This window comes from Harpia harpyja, chromosome 13 (genome assembly GCF_026419915.1).
Source record: "Harpia harpyja isolate bHarHar1 chromosome 13, bHarHar1 primary haplotype, whole genome shotgun sequence".
NCBI lineage: Eukaryota > Metazoa > Chordata > Aves > Accipitriformes > Accipitridae > Harpia > Harpia harpyja.
This window is the reverse complement of record NC_068952.1, coordinates 782,439-806,733: the sequence shown is the minus strand read 5'-3', so window position 1 is coordinate 806,733 and position 24,295 is coordinate 782,439. Positions and strand designations below refer to the sequence as shown.

Here is a 24,295-nt window from a genome sequence, read left to right as displayed (position 1 = left end):
TAGGGTCTCTTCTTTGAACCATGTTGGTTGTGTGAACCAAGCTGTGCCAGCTCTGATGCCACATCTCCCCAGTTGCTGCATTTTCCAGGCATTGTTTCTGTAACTCTTCCAAAAAATTCAGCAATTTTTCTGCTCCCCGCAACCCTGGGGCGAAAGCTTTTGCCCAGCAGCTGTGTGATATACAACTGTGTGTTACACACCTTTGATGACCAGCCACCTTTCAGCCTCTCAGATGCACCGTCCATTCTTGTTCTGAAGTGGCTCCGGCTGAATGAAGAGCTCATTTTCTGGGTTAAGAGCATAAGAAGAGTGGAAATTCACATTAAAGACCCACCTCTTCCAGGAAAACGCTCCCTGAAGCAGGCAGTGGAAGAACCATGATGCAAGCCCCATGCAGTGGTGGCAGCAGTACCGGTGGCCCTGTCAGGGGCTGCACACTCACTCCTTCGGCTGTTGCATCGGTCCCCAGAGCAAACCGGCACGTGGCTGGGACCTTGCAGGAGTAAGTCATGGCCCCTAACGTGGCAGGACCAGCCTCTCTGCGTGCCGGCACTGCAGCTCTCATCACTGCCTTGCACGTGGCCTGGGAAAGCACTCTCCCAAGGTGGAGAAAGGGACTTTGTGGGGAAACACTTTCACTTTTTCCATCCTTTGGAGGACACTGGTGAGCAGGTCACCCTCACCCACAGCTCACCTTTTCTCCCCAGGGTGCTCCCCTCCCTGTTTGCATCCATCCAGAGACTCAATCTCTTCTGGGCACCCTCTCACTCTCTCCATACTCCCTGCTCCCAGGTCATGACTTGACACAAACCATACTAAAAAAAAAAAACCACTTAGCTGATGCTTTGGTGCCCCTGGGCATCCCTACACAGTGGGTCAACCCTGCTCTCCCTATGGTCCAGCTGGGCTGGCTGGTCATCACCTCACACTAGACAGAGTTTGTTGCAGCGCCCGAGATGCTGCATGGTATCCCCAGCCTAGAAACGACAGTGTTTTCACAGCACTTTTCCCACAGCCTCCGTTCCTAATGCAGATCACCCTCTCAAATACCACAACAGGAGAAAAGAGAAGGCGCTTTGTGCTGGGTCCACTTGAAATGGTTGTTGTGTGCACCCAGGATAATTTCTTTGGCTCTACCCCAAATGGAGAGTTTCATCGTGACTTTTGACAACCTTTCAGCAAGGGCTCAAAGTCCAATGAAGTGTCTATATGAAAAGCCATGGGAAGTTGAGCTCCAAGGGCAGAAACCGCTTTTCAAGCTCATGTTGCTGCTCCTTAGTACACAGCTGCTCTGAACGTGCAAACTCCACAGAAAAAATGAAATTTGAGGATCTCTTGCTGGAAATCGATGGCTTTGGCAAATTCCAGATTTTGATTCTGTTTATCCTCTGCCTTCCAAGAATGAACCTTCCCATGCATTTCCTGCTGCACAATTTTCTTGCTGCTACCCCCTCTCATCACTGTGCAATTCCACACCAAGAGGCATTTGTGAACCTCACCATGGAGGAAGTTCTGCTCATCAGCATCCCCCGGGAGCCCGACGGCACTTTCAAGTCCTGCGAGATGTTCTCGCAGCCTCAGTTTCACCTGCTGCTCAATTCCTCTCTGCAACCAGAAAACAACTCCATCATCCAGGAGTGCCAGCACGGATGGGTCTATGACCACTCGCAGTTCACCTCCACCATCTCCACGCAGGTAACGCCTGGCCTGTGACCTAGCCGAAATGAAATTAGCTCAGTGTTTTGAGGAGCAGATGGAGAGGTGTTTGCCCGCTGCACAGAATCAGAGGGGAATCTTTGCATTGTAACCAGTGGAAATGACTTGTTTAGAGAAGATTTCCTGGGATGGGGAAGCTCTCTGAAGCTTAGAGTTAGAAGCCAACATTTTTTTTTTTTTTATTATTATTATTATTATTATTGTTGTTGTCGTCGTTGTTATTGTTATCATCATCATCATCATCATCATCTTGCTTAGATTGATAGTTAGAAGCCAACATTTCTCGTTATAAGCATCTTAATTTCTCCAGGTGACTGAGAGATTGGCAGGGGGCTGGGGGGGTGCAGGGGAAAGACACACATAGTGGATTTTCTCTGCTTGGGCCACATGGCATTTGCACAGGACTGCACCCTGTGAGGTTTTCATATGAGCCCATGACTTGCTTTCCTGATTTTCCAAACACTTTGTAACTTCTATTCCCTTGCCCACTCCTTCTCACTGATCTCTGGCTTCCTCCTCTTCTCCCCAAGATAGTGCTGCCTCTCTTCTCTACCACCAGTGTCTCTTGCTGTCAAGACAAATGTTCTCTCCAAGGGTCTCCTGCTGACATGCCGCTTGCTGGCCAGCCAGAACCTTGAGCCTGCCCAAGGTCCCTGCCCATCAAACATTAACCACCCACCTTCTGAAACACTTTGCTAGGACCAGCAGTGATACCTCTGGGTGTTAATGCTTTACCTTCCTTGAAAAGCAGCCCAAATCACAGGAGGTCTTAGGGAACGGGACAATTTGGTCAGATGAAAGGGGCACGGTTGGGTTGGAAACGATAGTGCTGACTGTCTCAGTGAGAGCAGGACTAAGTCTTAACCTAGAGCTGGTGCCTCCTCCCCACCACCCAAACGCCCCTGCTTTTGGCAGGCACAGAGGTGAGGGCCAGATGTGCCCAGGCTTGGACCTTATTTTTGCACTGTTTTGGGGAGAAAGGTGTAAAGCACCCTTGGAGGAAAAAGCAGGGGAGGTACCCTGCAGCGCGGATGCTGAGCATGGAGCCTCGTGATGCTGCACCCATGGGTGCAGTGGCCTGGGGACACGGTGAAGGGGCCAGGGCTTTCTCTGGGCTCTTTTGCTCTTGCAGCAAGAAAGGTTGCTGAAGGTCTGGCTGGCCTTGTCAGAGAGGCTGCAAGGCTGGGTTGATGATTAAATTAAGTTTTGCCAAGTTTGCACATATAGAAAATTAACTCTGCAGCTTGGCCGCAGCATTCTGTAATGATTAGCAACGTTTGCACCTCCAAGAAACTAAAATGATGCTCATTAACTTAATTAGGAACAATGTCTAGACCAACTTCTCTGTAAGAAATCAGTAAGTTGGCATCAAGAGCAAGTATTTGGTCTGACTCCCCCTCTGCCCTCCTTCCTCCCTGCGTCGACAACTTCAGAAGAAACTGGCCAGGGCAAGAGTAACTGGATATCAACATGACATTCCCTAATGAAGGCTGAGGCATGTCTTACAGCTCGCTGCAGTGTGGCACCCTGCAAATGCCCATCTCAGCAGGGCAGTCCCAGGAGCAGGGCAGAGGGAGCTGGGAGAGACGTATACGCGGGCAGGTTGAAAGCAGCTACCGCAGGGGTCAGGAGAAGAAAAGGGGGAACTCTCCATGATAAGCGGTACCCAGGAGAACTTTCTGATGCTCAACAAGTGTCCACAGAGAGGCTGTCACAGCGGGGATAGATAACTGGGAGGCCTCACGAGTTTTGTGAGATGCAGCTTTCTATTTTTCAGGACTCTGGCACTGTCCTATGTGCAGTTTAGTGCAGGGTTCTACCCCTCAATCAGATTCGGCCAATATAAATTGCAAGACACGATAGCTGACCACCGGAGGGAAGGGGTGTGAAAAGGCAACTGGGCACTAAGTGTCATTTTGGCCTTGTGTTTCAGTGGGACCTCGTATGCGAGCAGCGCGGACTGAACCAGGCGACCGCAACCTTCTTCTTCATCGGCGTTACGATGGGGGCCGTGGTATTCGGATACCTTTCAGACAGGTTTGACCCTTTTCAAGCTGTTCCTCCAGGGCTTCAGGTTCACGGTGAGATCTTCGCAAACCTGTGACCTGCAAAAGGCAATCAGAGGGGCAGAGAAAGGAGAAAACACAATCGTAAAGGGAGAATCCAGCCTCTCACATGAAAATTGGGTTAAAGTCATACTGGGAAGCAATGCAGGGGCTAAATGCTCCATGGATCGGCCAGCTAGCAGCCCACCAAAGCAGCAGCTCTGGCCTTGGTTAGAAGTAAGAAGCACTGCAGCAATGACCACAATGCTGTGGTCAGTATTGCTGCAGGAACAGTAAAAACTGAAAAAAATCCACTGTCCGTGAAACCAATTTCAGAAAAGACAACTGCCTCAAAAAGGAGAAAGGTGGCTAAAACAAAACCAAAACAAGAGTTAACTCCTTGCAAGTTACATGGAAATTGGCTAAGGACACCCAGGTGAGGGGCTCAGAGCAAATGCATGCTATAGCTGAAAAAAAAAGAGTCTCCGGAAAGCAAAACCTGACTGTCATTACTAGAGAAGCAGAGTAAAGGAGGTTATTAGAAGCAGGGAGGCATTCCTCAAGTGAGAGCTGAGGCAACGAGGAAAACAGGAGCAAATCTGCTCTCTGTGGTTAAATGTTAGAATGTGATAATGTAAACCTGAAAAAAATCTGAGTAATAACCTAGAAAGGGCATCAATTAAGAAACTAAATATTTTTGCAAGCAGCAGAGAATACATAGTGCAGGCGTGCAATCAGGATGCGCTCTTCACTGTACGCTATTCATTATTTAATATCTGAGTTTCCTGCACAGGAAACTGCTTCCTAATTTCCTTCCTCCGGGAGCAAAAAACCTTTAGGGTACAACAGGCTACAAAATCACTGCACGGCAGAGGGGAACCAGCTTCACAGTATGAAACACCCAGAGACTTTGCGCTGCTGATGGGAATTTTTGCATCTATATCTTTGCATATGAGTGTATCAGTATACTTTTACAAGGACCCAAGACATCTGGCTGATCTTCAAACTGTGTGTCTTGGCTTTGTATCTAAAATGCTTTTATAGCACCGTTGGAGGGAAAGAAATTCAGAGTCATGAAAAGAAGCAGGACAAAATAAGGCAGAAGAGAAGGTCTCTGCTAGAGCAAAATGAAAAATAATTTGGTTTTCAAATGGATTGTGAGGGGGAAGAGCCAGTAGAAGATAGAGGCATAAAAGGAGCATCTGGAAATAAAAAGGCTGTAGTGTGAGACAGAAATGAGTTTGTGTTCACGGCGGGAGAATGTGTAGGGGCAGGTGTTGGAGCTGGAGCTTTGAAATAAGCTGATAGAAGTCGACATAGAGAAATACACCAGGTGAATGCCAGTAAAATGCCAGGAGCAGGGAGTGGTCATCCCAGAGCGCCATAGGAAATCTGGGATGAAAAAGCTGGAACACTGTTGGCATTGTGTGACTTCCACAGCAGAGGGCTGGGAAAGTATCATGTATCAAACCAGTTTTAAACTGGTTTCCAAAAAAGATCTCGGGAACTATGTTCCAGGCAGCCTGACATCTATCTGTACCAGACAAATTAGTACAAACTATTCTGAAAGATTGAATCAGCAGCTGCATGGGTAGATACGACACACTAGTGAAGAATCAGCAGGGTTTTTGCAAAAGATCCATGCCTTACAAACATACTGAATTTCTTTGAATGCGCTAACAGGCATGTGAACAGAGGAGATACCATCTACGCAGATTTCAAGAAGTTTCCTTACCAAAGGCTCCTAAAGAAACTGAGCTGCCCTAGGATAAGAAGGAAGGTCTCTGTGTGACTAAATAATTGATTAAAAGCCAGGAAGGAGAGAGGCGATGGAAGCGTTTAGTTGAGACAGCGGAGGGAGACCTGTGCTTGGATTTGTGTGCTTTTCAGCACATTTATAAATTACTGGAAAAGGAGCGAGTGGGGAGGTGCTGCTGAGTGGCCGGGTTGGTAGAGATGAGATCTGAGTGTGGAGAACTACAGAAGGCACTTAAAGAGCTCTGTGACTGGATGGGAGCATCAGATGGTCGCAGTAAATTTGGCAGATCTGTTAAACCTCAGCTGTCATGCCCCGCGTCTCTCCTAAGACCCCTTAAAAGCTGACGGCCCATTAGCAGCCTTCCTTTTCTCTAACAGAGAAGAGGTCCCACTTCTTTGTGCTAACAGAAATGCAGAGATTTCACCTCTAGTGCTCCAGGGTGAAAACCGTCTGGTCCTGGCATTTTGCTACAGTTCAGGTTCAGTTTGTTCTAAGCCTCTACAGACGTTTGGATTTGAAAACAACTCTACTGACAAATTGTACCCTGTTAAACCCTCCAACAACCTTCACAGTGAATATATATATGCAAATATATACATATATTGTTTCTGTTGTCTGCTCTTTTCCAAACACTCCTTTTGTACCTTGTCCTTGTACTGAATTGGCTGTATGATGCTTTGGCAGACTTCCAGATTGGGATATTTATGAAAAGGGATTTTTTATTAATTTTTAGGCTTGTGCAGTTTCCTCCTTTTATTATATTTTCTACATTTAATCTTTCAGAGGTTGTGCTTTCCTACCTCTCCCTTTGAAGACAATTTGAACAGCATTATTTCTGGCAGCCTCCCTGCAGCCTGCAGTTTACTCCTGCCAGCTCGCCTCTGGTTTCCCTAGCAGGTGGCATGCATTTGCTGAGAGAGCCTAGTAATGGGTCCATAAATAGCTGCCTTGCTCCCTGCAGGGAGTCTTATGGTTTTATATCCTTCTAAGTGTATTTTCAAGAAAAATCTTCACTTTAAAAATGAATCTTTCTTAGACCGTTACCCTACTGGAAACAGAATCCAGCTCTGGTGTGTTTCTGGGTGTTTGCTGCTCTGACCCAGAGGCATTATGATGACTTTTGTAAAGTGTCTCTGCTTAAATTTCAAAGCAGATCCAGCAAACTGCCTGGGCCCAAGCCACAAGTTGTTTTTTCTCCAGTAGATTCATTAACTAGCTGCTGCATGAAGTCATTTATGATCATTTTTAGGAATGTTACTGCAGCATTATGTCCCAGCACATCACTTTTTCCCCTGGAGCAATCATTCTTGCCACCATCCTTCTCAGGTGACCACTAAGAGAGCCCTAATGCCAGAATCAGACCAGGATTTCAGTCCCTATAGACTGAACATTACCTGTTGACAGGGTTAATTCACTACCCCAGTTTGAACCTAAGCTTTCGTCACATGCAGTGCTGATGTTCTTCGGAAGACTGATGCCTTGTGCTCCATTTTGAATTTTAGATTTTCGTAGGTTGTGTAGAAATACATATAAGCCTATTTCTCTCTCTCTCTGTGTACATACATGTGCATTTGATGTTCTGTATTTCTCCATGCTCTCCACGCAGGACTCTGCACCAGGGGTAAGATGGTCCTACAGCTTCCAAACCCCTTGGTGAACAACTCCTAGCAGATTCCTCATAGACCCCTTAGGACATCAGGGCTATTTGCACATGTGGGCTGACAATTGGATTCTTTTTATTTTCCTTTGGGACCTTTGTTTCCTTTCCAAGGATCAGGGTGAAAGTGTCATGGTTCTCTCTCCTCCTCGAGAGCGGTGGCAGTGGCTGGTCCTGAGTGAGCCACGGGGAGGAGGACATGCTGAGCCAGGCATGGGGACAGCCATCGGAGGGAGCAGGGTGTGCCAGCACCGTGGGGTTTCAAGCTGACATCACTGCTTTTGATGATGGCATTGAACAGGGGAGCTCGATGTATTGTTTTGATCAGTGCTGCTCTTTCCATTGGCGAGCCTCATGCCCGACGCTCGCGGGGCAGGCTGGCCCTCTGAATGGGACCGCACCACTGTGGCACCGGCTATACGCAGAGCTGTTTCCTCCTCTCTGGGGTGTTGCATCTTGGGCTCTTTGCAGGGCAGGCAATATTTTCATTTTTCTTCTCGAGTCTCTGCTTTGCCCCATTTCAAACCCTGCTCCTGGGACAGGTTTCCAGCCGCTGTAACCCAGCCTGTGCTCGTGACAGGTTCGGACGGAAAGCCATGCTCCTGTTGTCGCTCGTGTGCGCCGTCATATTTGGGATGCTGAGTGCCGCCTCCGTCTCCTACAGCATGCTGGCCATCACGCGGACCCTCACCGGGGTGGCCCTGAGCGGCGTCTCCCTTATTGTATTGCCTTTGGGTAAGTATGTGGGGGTTTGTGGGTGGCCGGTTGTACCCGGGGACTTCTGACAGGCAGTGGGTAGGTAGGGACTTGTCTACCAGACAGGGCAGAGCTAGTAGGAACGGGAGTTTGGGAATTGCTATGTGTGCAATTTCACTACCAGCAGCCAAAAGAACATCCCACTTGGGAGGATCCAACAATTACAATTTTCTGTTAGTCTAATTAATGCTTTAACAGTTTACTCAAAATATAACAACCACTTATTAGTACTTCTGTTGCAACATTAACACTTGCAATCCATGCTACCCAATTCCTCTTAAGGATCATCGGTAGTACAATAAAAACCATCTGCCCCTTTCCTCTAATACTGAGTTCTCACCCTTCAAACACGCTGCTAAGACAATTCATCAGCGTTGCCATGTCCTCAGCAGGAGGAGGACAGTGTGTCATTCACGGGATGTTTCTACCTCCCCAGTCCTGAATTTGCTCAGTTTTCATACGTTCCCAATCCGTATTTTTAGAAAGAGTGGGGGGAAAGAACCACACAAAAAACCAATCATACAGAGCTAGGCAAAACCGAAGTTGAAGAATTTAGGTAATTATATAATAAAAACAAGCTCCAAACTTCAGGGTACCCAACAGAGCACTGGATGATTTTGCACATACAGTGGGGATGTACTAGGCAAGACTCATTGTACTGAAGGGCAAGTTACAGGTGCAGCAAAAATTTCCAGGATTTTTGCCAATATATCCAAAATCAAGCTAAAATGGCTTCAATACTGGAAAAGTCCACACGAGACCTGACAAATCCCAAGGCCTGCTATGGTTTTTTATTGTTATAAAGATCGATGCCTGCAAGATGAAGTAGAGCTTGGGAGGAACATTTCTGGTTGTTAGAGGTTGTAGCAAGATGTGCAGATCTTTGCATGAAAATTGGCTTTTTGTTCACACACACAAACAAGGAGACCACCATCTGTTCTGGTTTTACCTACTCCAGATAGATTCCACATGAATGACAATTCATCCTAATATATTTCTTTAATCTGGAATGATGAGTGGGCAGAGAAATGGGAAGCTGTGCAGGCAAGATGATTAGGGAAAAAAAAATAATCTCTTTGAGGAAGACAACCATTTCAATGCTATTGAATGGGATAAAAAAAAAGTATAACCTAAGGTGTTTTTAGCACTGTTTCTTACTATATGTCCAGTATTTCTTCTTTTAAGGCTTTATTTTAGTTGCTTACAGCTTTGCAGGAGGTTAACCATTGTGGATGAACATTTTAAATGTGCCAAATGTCAGCCAAACAGTAGAACTTTCCTGGAGGAGAAGACCAGGGACGTTACCTCGCTTTGCCCTTGTTAAAAAGCTCTGCAGACCCCTTCCTGGAGAAGTCCTGTGTGTCCCACCTGAACATTGCCTCCCTCTTACAGGGATGGAGTGGGTGGATGTAGAGCACCGCACCTTCTCCGGGATCCTGACTAGCATGTTCTGGAGCATCGGGAACATGCTGCTGGCCGCGGTAGCGTACTTGGTGCGGGAATGGCGCTGGTTATTAGTGGCCGTAACAGGACCGTGTCTTCTGAGCATTGTCTGCCTGTGGTGAGTGCAGCGACCTACGGCTGGTGGGGATGGGAGCGGGCTGTGATTTGCCTCCTCTGCCCTGTGAGAGGGGCAAAAGTTGCAACGCTGATCCTAGGATTGGGTCCAGCAACCCAAAGAGGAGCGGGACTCGTCTGTGTCTTGCACTTGGATTGCCCAGGGGTGGCAGCTCCAACGAGCCAAGCACCATGGCTTTGGGGACAAGGAGGAGGCAGGAATGGGGCCGAGGCCAGGCATTTGGGGGACAGGTTGCAGCGCAAAGGAGCAGAATTTGGTGCTGCAAGCACTGTCAGACGTGGCTCGGAGCAAGAAAAGCGATCCGAATAAAGGGAGGCAGGACCAGGCCAGGTCCCTGCCTTTAATCCCTGGTAGGCTCAAGGTAAATAATTTATCCATCCTCTGTCCCCACCTCACTGGGGAGGATACCTTTGGTACCAATTTTTCCATACGAGGCAATGACACCTGCAGGCTAGGTCAGGTGCATTTATCTCTGCACTTCCCATGGCCTTTCTTAGCTGTGTAACCATCCTGATGGGTCACAGACATCCGCTTTCTGTGGGCTATTTCCCTCCTGTAGCGTTACTTAAGAAATACTTTAGCCTTAAAATGGGACATGGTTCATTTAATCAAAGAAACTAATTTTCTTTTTTATTTTTTTCATGTAGTAACACAGACTAGAATACAGGGTCGATTCACTGATACTGTGACTGTAATGTGAAGTGTATTGGATGAACTTATTCAGTGATCCAAAACAGTCCTTTGAATAAACAGCTCCATTTCCTGGCTGGACAAAAGTCCCGTGTTGAAATAAGCAAGCAGGTATTCCCACAACTGCCCCACTGAAAACATTCAGAAATGGGGGCCTGCGTCTCCTCCACCTTAAGGTGGTTGTTTAGTTCCTCTTGGACATCGGTGTGGTGCTGGACCACACTGCAGAAATCACAGACGTGTCTCTAAGGGTGATGGGGAGCTGTAGCTGGAAACGATGCAGAATAAGCTCTGATTGTTAGACACGTGGGCCCCAAAATTATATGCAGAATCGCTGAGCAGAAAGAGTGATATCCAAATACTGAAGTGCCTTTCAGCTGCCGTCAAAGAGGCTTCTAGAGACTATGGTTTGCTTGCTTACTATGTCTGTCCATCAGCATGAAGCAGTAGATTAAATAGCTGCACAGATCTAGCAAAAAAATCTCAAATAATACTTATGAAAAATGGGATATAAACGGATGCTGTTGTTAATCAATGGCTCAAAAAAGATGTATTGTTTCGGTGGTGATGAGGGGTTTCTGGCAAAGAGTAACATCTGATATTTTGCTGATCAAGTCCAACATAACTAAAATATGTGTTCTGCTGACTTTTTTAGTTTGAGTTGTTTTGCTCTTTTTTTAGGACAACCAGCCATAAAAAATTGAGTCCTGGGAAGTGCTGAAATTCACAGATACATTTGGACCCACCCTTTCCATGATAGCTGATTTCTTTTCTCTTATGTTAATGCCTTTCATGGAGATTGGTTCTCCAACAAATTATACTGTAGTCTGATCAAACTTGAAGCACCCAAGAGGTCAGTGATTGTTGGATAATTAAAAGTCCCTGAAGCATGGAATCAAAATCTAATTTAGCACGCTCTGTAGATATCGTTGACACAATGTCAGAACTCAGTTGAGACATTAGACAACCAAAAGACATAATACTATACTCTGGAGATGGTGGCAATGAGTGCAAAATGCTATCTTTCATTCTTTTTATTTCCCAAGGTGCATTGGGTTATAAGCTTATGGGAAGCAGTTGAAAATTTTCCAGAAGACCAGTTCTGCAAATGTTTTTGCTCTACACATCCTTTTCGGCTACTGCTTGAATAGTGACAGCAGTTGTTCATTAGTTTTATTGTAACCTGATTTAGGGCACATTAATCACCAACAGCTCACAGTGATCTGGTCTTGGACCACTCCAGTGGCAGACTCCAATGAGAGATTTTGACAACTGTGTGACCTCAGTAGACCTCATACCCACATACTTCTTCAAGGCTGTAAGTCCACCCACTGACTGCACAGGATGCTCAGCTGAAAGTCTCCATGAGAACGGCAGATTCTGTTTTCTACTTCTCTCAGGGGACAGATTTGGGTAGCGGGAGGTAGGTGTTGGCTGTTCTAGCAGGAGGTAGCCACTCTGGGGTACTTCCAATGTCTTCTGGACCCTGACTGCTATGCAAACCCAAAAAACACCACGTACCCTCTAGGCCAGATGGGCTGCGCTGTGGCCTGGGAAGCTCCGTGTCAAACAGGGCCATCAGTTGCAACCAGATGCAAGATTAGAAATAAGTCCAAGGAGAGGGAGTTGCAGATGCTAGTTTATGACAAGTGCTGGATCTTTTGCTGGAACAGACAGAAAAATAAGAGTCACAGGACTCCCGCCCTACACGGGTCTGCTAAGCAGACCTCTGAGTTGCTAATTAGCTCTACAGCAGTACAGCACCCCTTGTCGCTCAATGACTAGCATGGATACTTCACTGGGGGCCACAGCCGCAATGATTTAGACCCCAGTTGACTGTCTTGTGCAGAAGGCTTTGATTATTATGAAAAACAAACAAGTTTAGCAATTAATTAAGTATAGAGCTCACTAAATCCTTTCCACATAGTCATTTTTTATATCCTACGATTTCAAAGTTTAAAGTGTCCCCAAAAGCATGAATCTGTAAATATAAACTCTCTGGGGCCAACTTTAAATTATAAGAGTTTGAAACTTCAACCAGCTCAGAAAATTCAAGCTTTGATCAAAGATCACATGATAAAAATTTTGGCTAGACATACTTCAATTAGCAGACTGTACTCCTTTCAGGGTAGAACACTATGTACGTGTAACAAGGGCGTCCCATTACTCTTATTCTCATGCACCACAGTTGCTATTTTTAGCTGAGGTTGAAGTCTCATAGAGAAGACCCCCTCTTTTTGGCCAGGGCCATGTATGTGGGGTGGAAAACATGAAGTGCCAACAGGAACACTGTCTTCTCTCCTCGCTCCAGGTGGGTCCCAGAGTCTGCCCGGTGGCTCATAGCCAACGGCAAAGTGAAACGAGCTCACAGGCATCTGCTTAGATGTGCAAGAATGAACGGAAGGAAAGACTTTGCTGTCTCACCAGAGGTGAGAAACTGAAGATCTAGATACATGTTCTTCCTCTCCCATTTTCTCTATGTTTTACTGCTGTTTGATACCTGAAGCAATGCTCAGCCTGCAGTGTGATCTGTGGTCCACAGGGTGCCATGCTCCATTTTACTCTAGAAAGCAGCTACACCCACATCTAAAGATAAAGCAGCAGCTCAGCTCCCATAAGGCCAGAAATCCCCTTCATTAGGTGGAATGTCTTTCCATTCATTATTGCCATGACAAGAAGCCTCAATGCACTGGACTAAATAGGCAGCGAGAGAGAAGCACAGCCTGAAAAAGTGAGGCAGAGGCATCACTACCATAGCAGGGAGGAGAGTGTGCAGGTGCACAAGCAATTTGTGCAGCTCAGTGTTTGCCTTCTTGGTTGCCGTAGCGGTTGCCAAGTGTTGGTACAGTGGTAGCAGAAAGCAAACGCACATTAATAGCATGTAGTTAGCATATTTTCTCTCATATTACATTTGAGATACTGCATGTAGTGTTATCCAAAAATACAAAAGCTAGTCCACCTTGGGCTGCGTTTGGTGTACATGTGAAACTGGAAGATTGTCGGCCATAGTGCCCCAGTGGTGAATGTGGGTGTAAAGAACATTTGGCATAATCAACTTTTTCCCCTGGCTAAAGCTCTGCACTCAAGTCAGTCACGGCTCTGCCAGCAGTTTTAAAGGAACGTGGCAAGGGTGAGGCGTTGGGCAAAGTAAGCATGTACCCACTGGTTTGAATCCATTTTTTGCTTGACCCCAGAGGTGTAAAGGATGGAGCGAAGATGCTCAGCTAGATCACTGAACAAATAAAGGGGAAGGAGAACCCTAAAAAATAGCCACCTATTCTTAACTCCAAAGCTCAAGGTATGAGGCTGATCTGGAGATCTTCATCTTGTGCTGAGTTCTATCTTAAAAATGTATTTTTGCAGAGTCACAAATGTCAAGACCTTGGTCCATGATGCTTTTTTAAGAACACCCTGTTGGCTCCAGGAGACGGTGACAAGCTCAAGCGATGTCCCAGTTCTAGGCAGGACTCAAGGGCCAGGCAGAAGTTGGTGTCTCCCTTTGGAGAAACGCCAGAGCATAGCCAATGTTCACAACAACCCTTCCCAGCCAGGCTTGGATGGCTGCACGTCTGTCACCTCTGACTAATTTGGTCTACAAGATTTGTCTTCGTCTTGACCTTCTCAAGAGCAACAAAGCTCAGCTGTGAAATCCAGTGGGTAGAGAAGTTTGTGGTTTATTAAATATTGATCTCTTCTTTAGTGTCCATTGGTTTTCCTCTTACCAAAAGAGGAAGATCGGAAACCCGTGGCACCAGCATGTGAGCCTTGTGCTTTGCTGTCACGATCCACCTGCATCTCCATGTGCACACAATGCTTCTGCATCCACACCACTTTCTTATCCTGGCCAGCACGAGCAATTTCTTAATATCTGTTGAAGAGGTAATTAGCCCTTTTGATTTACAACAGAAAAGTGGTGTTTAATCATGTGAGGAATGATGAGTTTACAGGTTGTGGCAGACAGGAGTTGAGTGTGACTCTTCCTTGCCTTTAATCAAGCCAGTAGCTCTGACTAAATACGTAAAAATAACAAGTTATAACCTTTTTCATTCAGCCTTGGCTAATGACTGTATTTCAGAGTGCAGTGCTTCATGAGGAAGGGCATGGGCTTGCACCCTCATTCTTAGGGTTAGGAAATGTAGCTGGGGCTTCTCCACTATCACAGCCTTGCACCAAGTCACACCATACTGTGACCACTGAACCACGATCGAGAAAGACTTGCAGCTGTGACTCCTTGCTGGATTCATGAGGTTTATAAGGACATACTTGTTTTTTCTTGTCCATATCCAAACATGGACTTAGCTGATTCAAGTTTGCTTAATTGACTTGACCAGGCATCAGTGCATTTTGATGACTTATTCAGGTAACAACTGATTTTCCTTAGTTCAGAAGACTTTGAGTTTGAAAGACATATAACCTCTGGATAATTGCACAGCACGTTACTGATGTACGCTCAGGTTTAATAGCATTGTCTTAGAGAACTGATTAAGGAATTTCTCAGTGTGAAATTCTTTTTTCAGTATGAAAAGCTTTGTCACTCATCCAAAAACTGCAAAGAATAGTGTGCAATTAGAAATAAAATCTTAGCTCTTCCCTAGTGAAACATGCTGTTACTTAGAGCTATCCTCTCCCCTTTCCTAATGTTTTCTTTCATTTTGTACAATTCTTTTAACCAGAGAGCTCTTTGGGCTGGGATTTCTCTTTTATTAGATATTTCCACAAGTCCCCAGCCCCCATAACTGTTCAGCACTGTCTTAATTGTAGGTGATGCAGTAGGCCTGCAGATTCCCTCACCCTCCTCGTTCCCCAGCCATCACTGACTGATGTGCATTTTAAGTTTCCCGGGGTTCTGGCTCTCCCAGTTGTCCTTCCACATCCCAAGAAATCTGGCTAACAATACATACTAAAAGATGTTTTCCATGTTAATATCTTTTGTTGCCCATTTTAATAGCAAATCATGCAAATTAAAGAGAGGACAGACTGCCATCAGGGTAACTTGAATCTCATATTGAAATTCCCAGCATTGCAGAAGTAGTCTGTTATCAGTGCTATGATTCATCTTATGCATTTGGATGAAAAGACTTATTATTTGTCTGTGAAAAAAGGTAAAAAAAAAAAAAAAGGTAAAAGTTTAAAAAAATATATAACTTACTTGCCATACTGCAGCATTAACAAAAGTTACCAGATCCAGAGATGAGTATACAGAAATAAAAGGAAAAACGTGGGTTCAACAAACCACTAGATAATGTGGGAAAAGATCATCAAGATGCTAAACAGACAGACCAGACACCACATCTGTTTCAGAAAGTCCCTGAACGGCTGGAGGTGGTGCCATTTCTAGGGGAGTATCTCTACATGCTTGCCCAGCTCTTCTGCAGGCTCCACTGCAGGATGCTGTTGGAGACAAGGCACTGGAGAGGATGATCCTCTGGTCCAAGATGCTGCAGGCCCTCTTCATCCATCTAAGTTGTAGGTTCCCTATGCAGCTCGGTGGCTGGGATTAAGTGTTTATGCAAAAGCTTTGGCCAAGGCTTTGCTTTCTCTGAAGAGGATATTGATTTGAGAACACATGTAACTAAACAGACTCTCTCCTCAAGGTTTCCTGTGATTCATAACCTAACCAACCGTAACTGTCCTACCCTGCATTTGCTGATGATTTTTGGACATGATGAAGCAAGGCCATCCTGAGAGGAATTCATCTCTCCCAATATTAGGTGTCCACATCATCGCTGTCTGCAGTCTCCTTTACAGTTTGCAATCTAATGAATAGCCAATGGAGGCTAGCACGTGGTCCTTTTGACCAAATGCTGTTGTTTGCTCTAGAATAAAATGACTCCATTCCTTCCACTGGAGATCTCCATTAACTACACAGTGAGCTTATGGCAACTAGCTTAGTTATAGCTGCCTGCATTGCAGACCTGTAGTTGTGTGGATCTCTTGCATCTCAGCCAGTGAGTAGAACTTTACCAACTCTCCTGGTACTTACCCCTAATTCAGTTGCCAAAAGATTTTGTGAATAAGCCCTCCCTTCTTCCTTATGTGCCGGGCTCACTTCTCAGTGCCTGACTTTGTATTTATATAAATAGAGTATAAATAATCATGCTTTATATAAATGCACTCATGAGAATAAAGCATGCAGCTCACTGTTAGCTCCTGCCTGAGACCTGACACAACGGCAGGCAACCATATGGGGAAGACGCTGTAAGTGGCCAACGCTGACTTTGCTAACACCATGATGATCTGCCATTTTTCTGCAACCTTTTTGGCCACATTGGGTATGTGGGGAGAAGGGGCCATGGGAGAAAAAAAAGGTCTAAAATGGTAGGCAGTCTATAAAGTTGTAGGAAGACATGATTCTGATAATGTATGGCCAGAGAATTGTTCTGCAATGGGAACGTATGGAAAATGCAAGATGGAGATGGAGCTGGGAAGGACACAGGCCCCACCCTGTCTAGGGTTTCATGTCTGGATCCTAAATGTACAGCAGCTGAGCTGTTTCCTTCTTTCCACCTCTCCCAGGACCTCAGAATGATGACAACAGACAAAAAGCCAGGAGAGAATTACACTTACATCACCTTGTTCAGGACACCAGTCCTGCGGAAGATCTCGCTGTGTTCTGGGACTCTGTGGTAAGCAGTGTCACTTTGCACAGGGTATTTGTCCTGCACTTCCCAGCTGGATTTCCCTAAGCCCCATCTCCACACATTCTTTGCAGGTTTGGTGTTGCCTTCTCTTATTACGGCATGAGCATGAACCTAACTGGCTTTGGGCTCAACATGTATCTCTCCCAGTTTGTCTTTGGCTTCATTGAGATTCCAGCCAAGATGATCATGTACGTGCTGGTGAATCGAGTTGGACGACGGCAGAGTCAGGCGTGGGCACTCATCCTGACCGGACTATGCATAGGAGCAAACATCGTCATTCCCAAGCGTAAGATTCTCTTCTGCTATACGCAGTACTTGCTAGAGGGGAGGTTTCCATTCTGTGCGGTGCTAGAGAAGGAGAAGAGTAGATCTTGCCCACAGGCAATTCTGTATGGAGATGTCCTCCTCCTAGAAGAGCAACTGCGGGACAAGGTTGCCAATGTGGGCTAGCCCTAATATCTGGTAGCAACATGGTCTCCAGTCACCGTGAAGTGGCTAGTGAGGGTCCAGTGATGGCGAGGTGAAGTGCCTATCTTTATTATAGACATTGTCCAGTTGGAAATGTTGGAACCTATCCTTTCATCAGTTCAGCTCCCACTTGGGCTAACAGTTACCGAACTTACTGGTCCAGACTTTGGAGGCAGCAGCTCCAGGGCTATGAAGCTCCCTGTTTTGTCTGTAGGAGCATTGAACCTTCTTCCTTCTTGTACCTGAGGCCACAAGAAGCTTCTTCCTAGAGGCTGCTCTTTGACCATTGTCATAAATGTCTTTTCTTTCCTCCTAGCCTTCACCCCCTTGCGCTCTGCAGTAGCCATTATGGGCAAAGGTTTCTCAGAAGCTGCGTTCACTACCGCCTTCTTGTACACCTGTGAGCTCTACCCCACCGTACTGAGGTAAGAGATGCCGCTCACCCCACTGCACAACCAGAGCCTTGGTGGGACGTCACCCTCGGGTCTTCCACATCAGCACAGCAGGACGTGCTGTTGGCTAGCCTGCAGGACTGATGCCTTGCCTCGAGAAGGTTGTAGGGATTACACATACTCACAGGAGAGGGGCAGAAAGCTACCCTTTTTTTACCTGGGTTATGTGTGGTTAGGTTATGGTGACAGGAAGATGTATAGAAAGGTGAGGAGTATTCCGTGTGGGAAGATTTTTGAACTCCATAAGGCAACTGTGCTTAGTAAATTCTTAGTTCCCCTATGATAATCTGCCAATAACCATTAAAAGACCCCCAAAACAATAATTTGAAATACCAAGTTTTATAAGGGACACCTACTACCACATGTTTGACAGTCTTCTGGACTTCAGATGATATTAAAGCCGCAATTAACTAGCCTTTCAGGAGGAAAAAGAGAGCTTATTTGAAATATCCAGGTAATGGTGACATAAAACCAGATTTAGCACCAGCATAGTTTGGGATATAGCTAATACTGGTGGAGGGAATCGCCTCACTGGTTTCTTTGTGAAAGTCTGAAAAAACCCTCATGGATTACAGCAGGCCTCGTGGCTTACTTCACCTCTGTCCGTCCCTACCCAGAGTACCATTCTCTGCCATGTAGTCCTTTAACTTTCACTGGTCTGTTGCCTGTGGAGAATGATGCATATTTAAACTGAAGTGGCCACGCTGATCTGCTACTTTTCTTCTCAAATTGGTTTTTATTTTTACATGCTCAAAGACATTGACAGATAAAGACAAAAACATTAGTTCCTTCTGCAGTACTTACTCTGCACATGCATAAGTAGGTCCTGGGATCCTTGTTGTCAGTGTGAAATGCCACCCATTCCCTGAAAATTAGCAAGTGGAATAGGTCCTAGGTCTTATTTTTGGCCTCCTCTCCAAGCTCTCCTGGGCTTATAGCCGCAGCAGGACCAAAGGTATCACCGGTATCTCTACTGCCTGCCACCTGCCTAGAAGTACCTGGGAGAAGGAGGGACTTAGGTTTGCTCTCAGCAGATCGAAGGACTTACTAGAGGGATGGGTAGAAAATGCACTCAGCGGTTTAGACATTTAAAGCAGAAACAACTTTAGAGCAGGTATTTTTAGCATGGAACTGCAGCTTCTTTCTCATAGTAGACATAAATCTATTTCTCACAGCAGCTACGGTTGCTCTCTGGGAAATATTACCATTGTAGGAAGATACAAAGAAATTTAGAAAAAACAACCTAGAAAAAGCCTGGCAGAGGAAAAACCTGGGGGGGGGAAGGCTTCAGCACTTGTAGAAAAATAGAGGGAAGGGGCAGAGGGTCTGCACTTTTCCCCAAGGTCTGATATGAAAGAAGTACCCATCTCTTTCTCGCGGTGCTCTGCACCACCACGGTGCCCTACGTTTCCAGGCAGAATGGGATGGGGTACAGCTCCTTCATGGCACGCCTCGGCGGGGCTTTGGCCCCACTCGTGTTTCTGCTGGATGAGGTGTGGAGGTCTCTGCCCGAGGTGACGTACTGTGGCGTAGCAGTGTGCTGCGGCTTGGTGGCCTTCCTGCTCCCGGAGACGCTCCACGTGCGTTTGCCTGAAGGCATCGAGGACATCGAGAAGACACAGTGAGTCAGCTCCATCCTGCCCTCCACGTGGAGTCTGCTGAGAGAGGCGGGGGACATCCCTCTCCGCCGCCCGTAATTCCCCATCTGTGGGTGGCAGCGGATGAAGGGACAGCCCGGTGGGGATCGGGGCTGTCGGGCTTCCTGCTCTTCTGTCCATCAGCCCAAACGTGCCTTCTTTTCTTCCAGAGTGAAAGGGCCGCCACAAATCGGTGGTCCCAAGGGCATGCCGCTACAGTCTCTGCTGAAGTGAGGGTCCCCGTGGGACAGCCACTATGTAGGACTGCAAAACTGAGCCGTGCTCCCACCCGTCAATAAAAGAGCCTTTACTGTCCACCTAGTCTCTCTCTGCAGGGAAGTGGGGCTGAGGACATTGGAGGAAGGAGGCGGATCACGAAACCAGCTGGAGGGAGCTACCCCACTCTGTAGTGTGGCCAGGAGCAAGGATGCAGAGGTCTAAGAGGATGTGGAAATAAAAGCACCCCGTGCTAAGCTCTTCCCAGCCTTTGGCCTTGTTGGACTAGCAGCACCTTTCAGATCACTGCACAGCCTTCCAGAAACTACAATGCATCAGTTTACACACCACAAGAAATGCAATGCAGCAATAAAAAATACTGAGTGTGAATCGTACAAAACCAAATAATCTCAAATAAATCTAACTGGATGGTGGATAAACCATAAACTGTAGCTACAAATGCTTCTTGAATTTGGAAATGGTCTTGACATTTTTCACACTGAGGCTCAAAGCCAGCAAAAAGCACATGCAGGAATCTCACTGAGATGCTGACAAATCACTGACAAATGCTTGCATTTGTCCCACATACACAAAGAAGAATAAAAGCTTTTGCAAATTATTTAAATCTAGTGTGTATGCAATAAGTATCCTTTAAGCTAAAAAAAAAAAAACAACAACCCACCTCACTACAGGAACCTTTGCATGGAATATTGAATAATTCATTATTGGACTTCAGTCTGCTTACTGGTCTAACGCATTGATCTTAAATTTACAGAATGCCTTTGCCTCTTGCACTTACTCCTGCAAACAACAAAGATAAGCTGTCAAATTATCTATAAATTTGGAACCCTGACAAACAGCACTTTCCTAAATTGGGAAGAGGGAATGGCCTCAGCATCTGAGTCCCAGGCGCACCGTGGTTCCCTGGGCTGTGAGGTGTTTTAAGCTAAGGATAACGCATACTTGAGGATGCATCTGAAAGCGGGTGGAGAGGCCCATCCGATCCCAGGTCAGCGAGCGCCTCCTAGTAGAAATAATCTGCCTGGCAAAATTTTATACATCACCTTTTTGCTTTAAGGCAGCAAAAGGAAAGCAAACTCCTCAGAACCACCCTAAGGCTGAGACAATTTTGCATATTCTTTCTGTCTTAAAGATTGGGTCAAATAACCTGCCAAATTCCTGGGAAAAGAGCACCTCGCTGTGCACTGCCTTGGGTTCATCAGCGGCAGACCAGAGTTAAAAATCACGCTAACATTAATAATAGAGCGTAATAAACCTTCGAAAGTGCCATGTGCAGAGCACTTGTTTGGGCATCTTTTTGGGGCATTCCCCTACCTACAGCAAATACGTAGTATACGTACATTAGATACCCTAATGTGCTTGTGCCACAAGGCAGCACGCAAACTGTGCCAAAGAGTAGAAATTAGCAGAAATTTCTGGGTTTGGACAAGCCTGGTATCTCTAACTAGTTCACATTTAGTAACTGCAGGAGCTTTCACATCTTCACTATATGCCTGCGAGTATAATAAATTATGTGTAATGCTGTCGTCAGTTTCTGACCTGGGAGCAGTATAGCCGCACCTTATTTTGGCCATCCTGCTACCTGCCATCGGAGAGCTGGGAAAGATGGTTTTCTTTTGCCGGCAGAGGAGCCTGAGCAGGCTAACGCTGCAGCACTTTCTTCTGAGCCATCCAGGGCAGGGGGCAAAACAAGCTGTGAAATTCACTTTGTCACAACCTGGCAAGTGCCAGTCCAGGAAAACTTTGAATAAAGAAGGTAAAACTTCACTCCAGAGCAGGAGAAAGGTGAGATTTAATGTCCTGATTTCTTCCCCATCTCTTTAGTCTTGTCAAAAGGACGGCAGATGGGGTCCCAAATGAATGGGGCTGAAGGTTGACAGTTCCCATTCCCACTCTGCCCACGCAGGAGCATACCCATAGGCTTCTCCTCACAGACCAAGGTGTGCATTAAAAAATTACCGTGGCTCACTTCTGTATGCCAGGGTTGAGAAAATATTGCTTTAAAACCCTTTTCTTTTTCTTGGTACAGTGTGTATTATATATGTGTATATATACACACAGCTAATTAAAAATTACAGCGTTGGCACCGTGGCCAGCTGGGACAGACCTCTCTCCACAGCACCTTTCTTCATCAGCTCCCCCCCATCCCGCCCCAGGCTGGTCACCAGTCCCCAAGGTGCACCCACCATCGCTGCTGTTTCAGGATGTGATTTTTCTAGTCTTATGACGACTGAGGGCACCTGTCTGGACACAACTTGGGAATTTGGCCGTGTTTTATGAAGTTGCCACTTCTCTGTCTGCTTTGACGAACTGCCAGTGAACCAAGACCAAGTCATGAGAAGAAGGATCCTGTTTGCCCAGAAACAATCCCTTTAAGCTCTGATTGTTCCTGGTTTATGTTCAGGAAAAAACTTTTAGCTTCAAAAAACTAAATTCAGTATCCCAAGTTTCATCCCAGTAACAAATAGGAATACACAATAGCGTCCCATTTTAACAGCCTCCACTTTGGCACTCAGTCAAAGTTGATAAAAAATAATCTGACAGTTCTTTTTCATTTGAACATTGTTATCATCCATTTGGCCTATTGTTAAGTGTTCTGTATTTTCCTTAAGACTACTAATAAAATCTGTGCTTTATTATACCAGCTTAGAAACACTAATTGTTGTCCCTGTCCATAATCCTTTCAAGGTGAAAAGAATTTAATGAAAAACATTTTGAACAATTTAGCAGGAGAAAATGAGATAGCAGCCATTTTTTAAATTAAATTTTTCTGTCCATTAATCTGATGCCGTGAAAAGCCGAAATCAGGACTCCATAGTTGGAAGACTATTAAGCAGGTATCCTTTATTGCAGTGCTGGGCACACAGGGGATCTCTCCTCCTATTGTGGGCGCATGATCAGGTTAATTGCATAGTTTATATACAGGTTCTATATACATATTCATTAGATTGCCAAGAAAAGTTTTACCTATTCATTAGTTTTCTGGGAACTCATTATCATATGCAAATGTCCCTCACACAGGCATATTCGAGGTCTTTGGTGGTCTTCAGGAGTCCTCCAGTGGTCTTCCGTAGTCTTCCTTACTTGTCCGCTGTTTGACCCTTCTCGGATGATTCCGCGCAGTGTGATCTTCTACGTGTTTTGATACATCTTGTCCTAAAGAATGCTCGTTAGTGCCTCTATTATCTACGTCTACATTAATGACGCAGTTCTCCAGACACTTGCAAGGCCATCTGAAAGCACTTTTTTTCTTTGGTATCTTACACATTGTGCAGCGTACAGAACTCTTATCTACTACCGGTCAGCAAATAATTGGGTAAAGAAATAGCAAGACCATTGTGTTCAGAAAAACATAACATAACACCTTGTGCTGTCAAAGAAAAGGCAATAATATCAGTGTGCAGGTCATGACCAATCTGGCACACATCTGAGTTTCCTTCAGCAAGATGTTCTTGATTTGTTGGAAATACATCATGATTTATAGCAACGAACATGAGTATGCAATGCTGATGTCATTCCTCATACAGTGTCTGTAGGAAAACCAGGACATTAAACAACTCAAGAACTCACAGTTTTCATTACTGATAGGTTTGTTAAGACAAACCTGATTTGGGAGGGGAAATCTGATTTCCAGGTTCTGAATCTGTGAGATGAGATGTCTTTGGTCTGCTGCAGACTTGTTTACGAGGAGGACAGAAGTGATGGTTACAAACAAAGAGACCTTTTCGCAAACAGAAAAACCAAACTAGTTAACAATGCATGAGAAGATAAGAACACAGCTTTAGGAAAAACTAAAAGATAGCACGAAAAATGTGAAGGGTTGAATAGGTTGAGAGGAGGAGGAGATGGTCTGTTGGCTCTCCAGTCCCAGTGCCGTGTGGCTCGGAGCACTGCATCACCCCCAGACATGGACAACCGAGGTCTGAGGGGGCAGAGCAGAGGAGGCAACCCTTCCTCACTCGCTGCCCTCCTTCAGCAGCAGTTTATCACCCTGGTTTATTAACGTCCTTCTTGAAGTGGACACAGTACCTAGATGCAGTCTGACGAGCACTGAGCTGGAGGGAACAGCCTCTTCCCTCCACCTCCCAGCTGCAGCCCTGTTCGTAGGGCCCTCAGAGCTGTGCCCGCCAGGCCCCCAGGCCTCGCAGAGCCCCTCCAGCTCCAGCCTCTCTCATTGCCAACGTTCCCTTTCACCCTGATTTTCAGGGGATTCCTGTCGCCTCCAGCCTGCCTGGGTCCGGCTGGATGCCCACCTGCCCTCCTCAAGCTGGCCGACCTCCCCAGCTCTCAGATCTCCCTACCCGCGGCCCGTGCGGCTGTGCAAAGCGACGTGCCATCTCTCTCCAGGACCAGGCCAGACCAGGCCTGGGCCTGTATTCTCTCCACTACCGACACCGGGATCCCACTCGTGGGGCCCCACAGGCCAACCGAGGCCTGTCAGTGCCCGTGACCCCTTAGCACTACCTGCAGCGGGGCTGCAACCCCCGGGCCATGCCTGTCACGGGCGCTGACACCCAAGAGATGTTGCTGGGCGAGAGCTGAGGCCCGACACCGGCACACCGAGAAGGGAAATTCGGTGCCGGAGGCGGTAAGGCCGCCGCGGCCCCCCCCCCGGGGGCGGCCTCCGTGACGTCACTTCCTTGCCAGCGCTAAAAAGG

The 24,295-nt window shown here is 46.3% G+C and overlaps 1 protein-coding gene and 1 long non-coding RNA gene across 2 annotated transcripts; one reads left to right on the top strand and one right to left on the bottom strand.

Moving 5' to 3' along the window:
• Positions 1–1,317: 1,317 nt before the first annotated feature.
• On the top strand, positions 1,318–20,241 carry SLC22A7 (solute carrier family 22 member 7). The gene is made up of 12 exons (XM_052806756.1): positions 1,318–1,695; positions 3,650–3,753; positions 7,758–7,912; positions 9,326–9,494; positions 12,514–12,619; positions 13,332–13,357; positions 15,172–15,190; positions 16,758–16,828; positions 16,915–17,129; positions 17,628–17,736; positions 19,178–19,384; positions 19,571–20,241. The coding sequence occupies exons 1-12, from the start codon at positions 1,318–1,320 to the stop codon at positions 19,632–19,634; spliced, it is 1,623 nt and encodes a 540-aa protein (XP_052662716.1). The 3' UTR covers positions 19,635–20,241.
• Positions 20,242–22,461: 2,220 nt separating this feature from the next.
• On the bottom strand, positions 22,462–24,265 carry LOC128150519 (uncharacterized). Its single transcript, XR_008238076.1, has 2 exons — positions 24,102–24,265; positions 22,462–23,358 (listed from the first exon to the last, which is right to left on the bottom strand). It is a non-coding gene; the product is annotated as an uncharacterized LOC128150519 (long non-coding RNA).
• Positions 24,266–24,295: the final 30 nt, after the last annotated feature.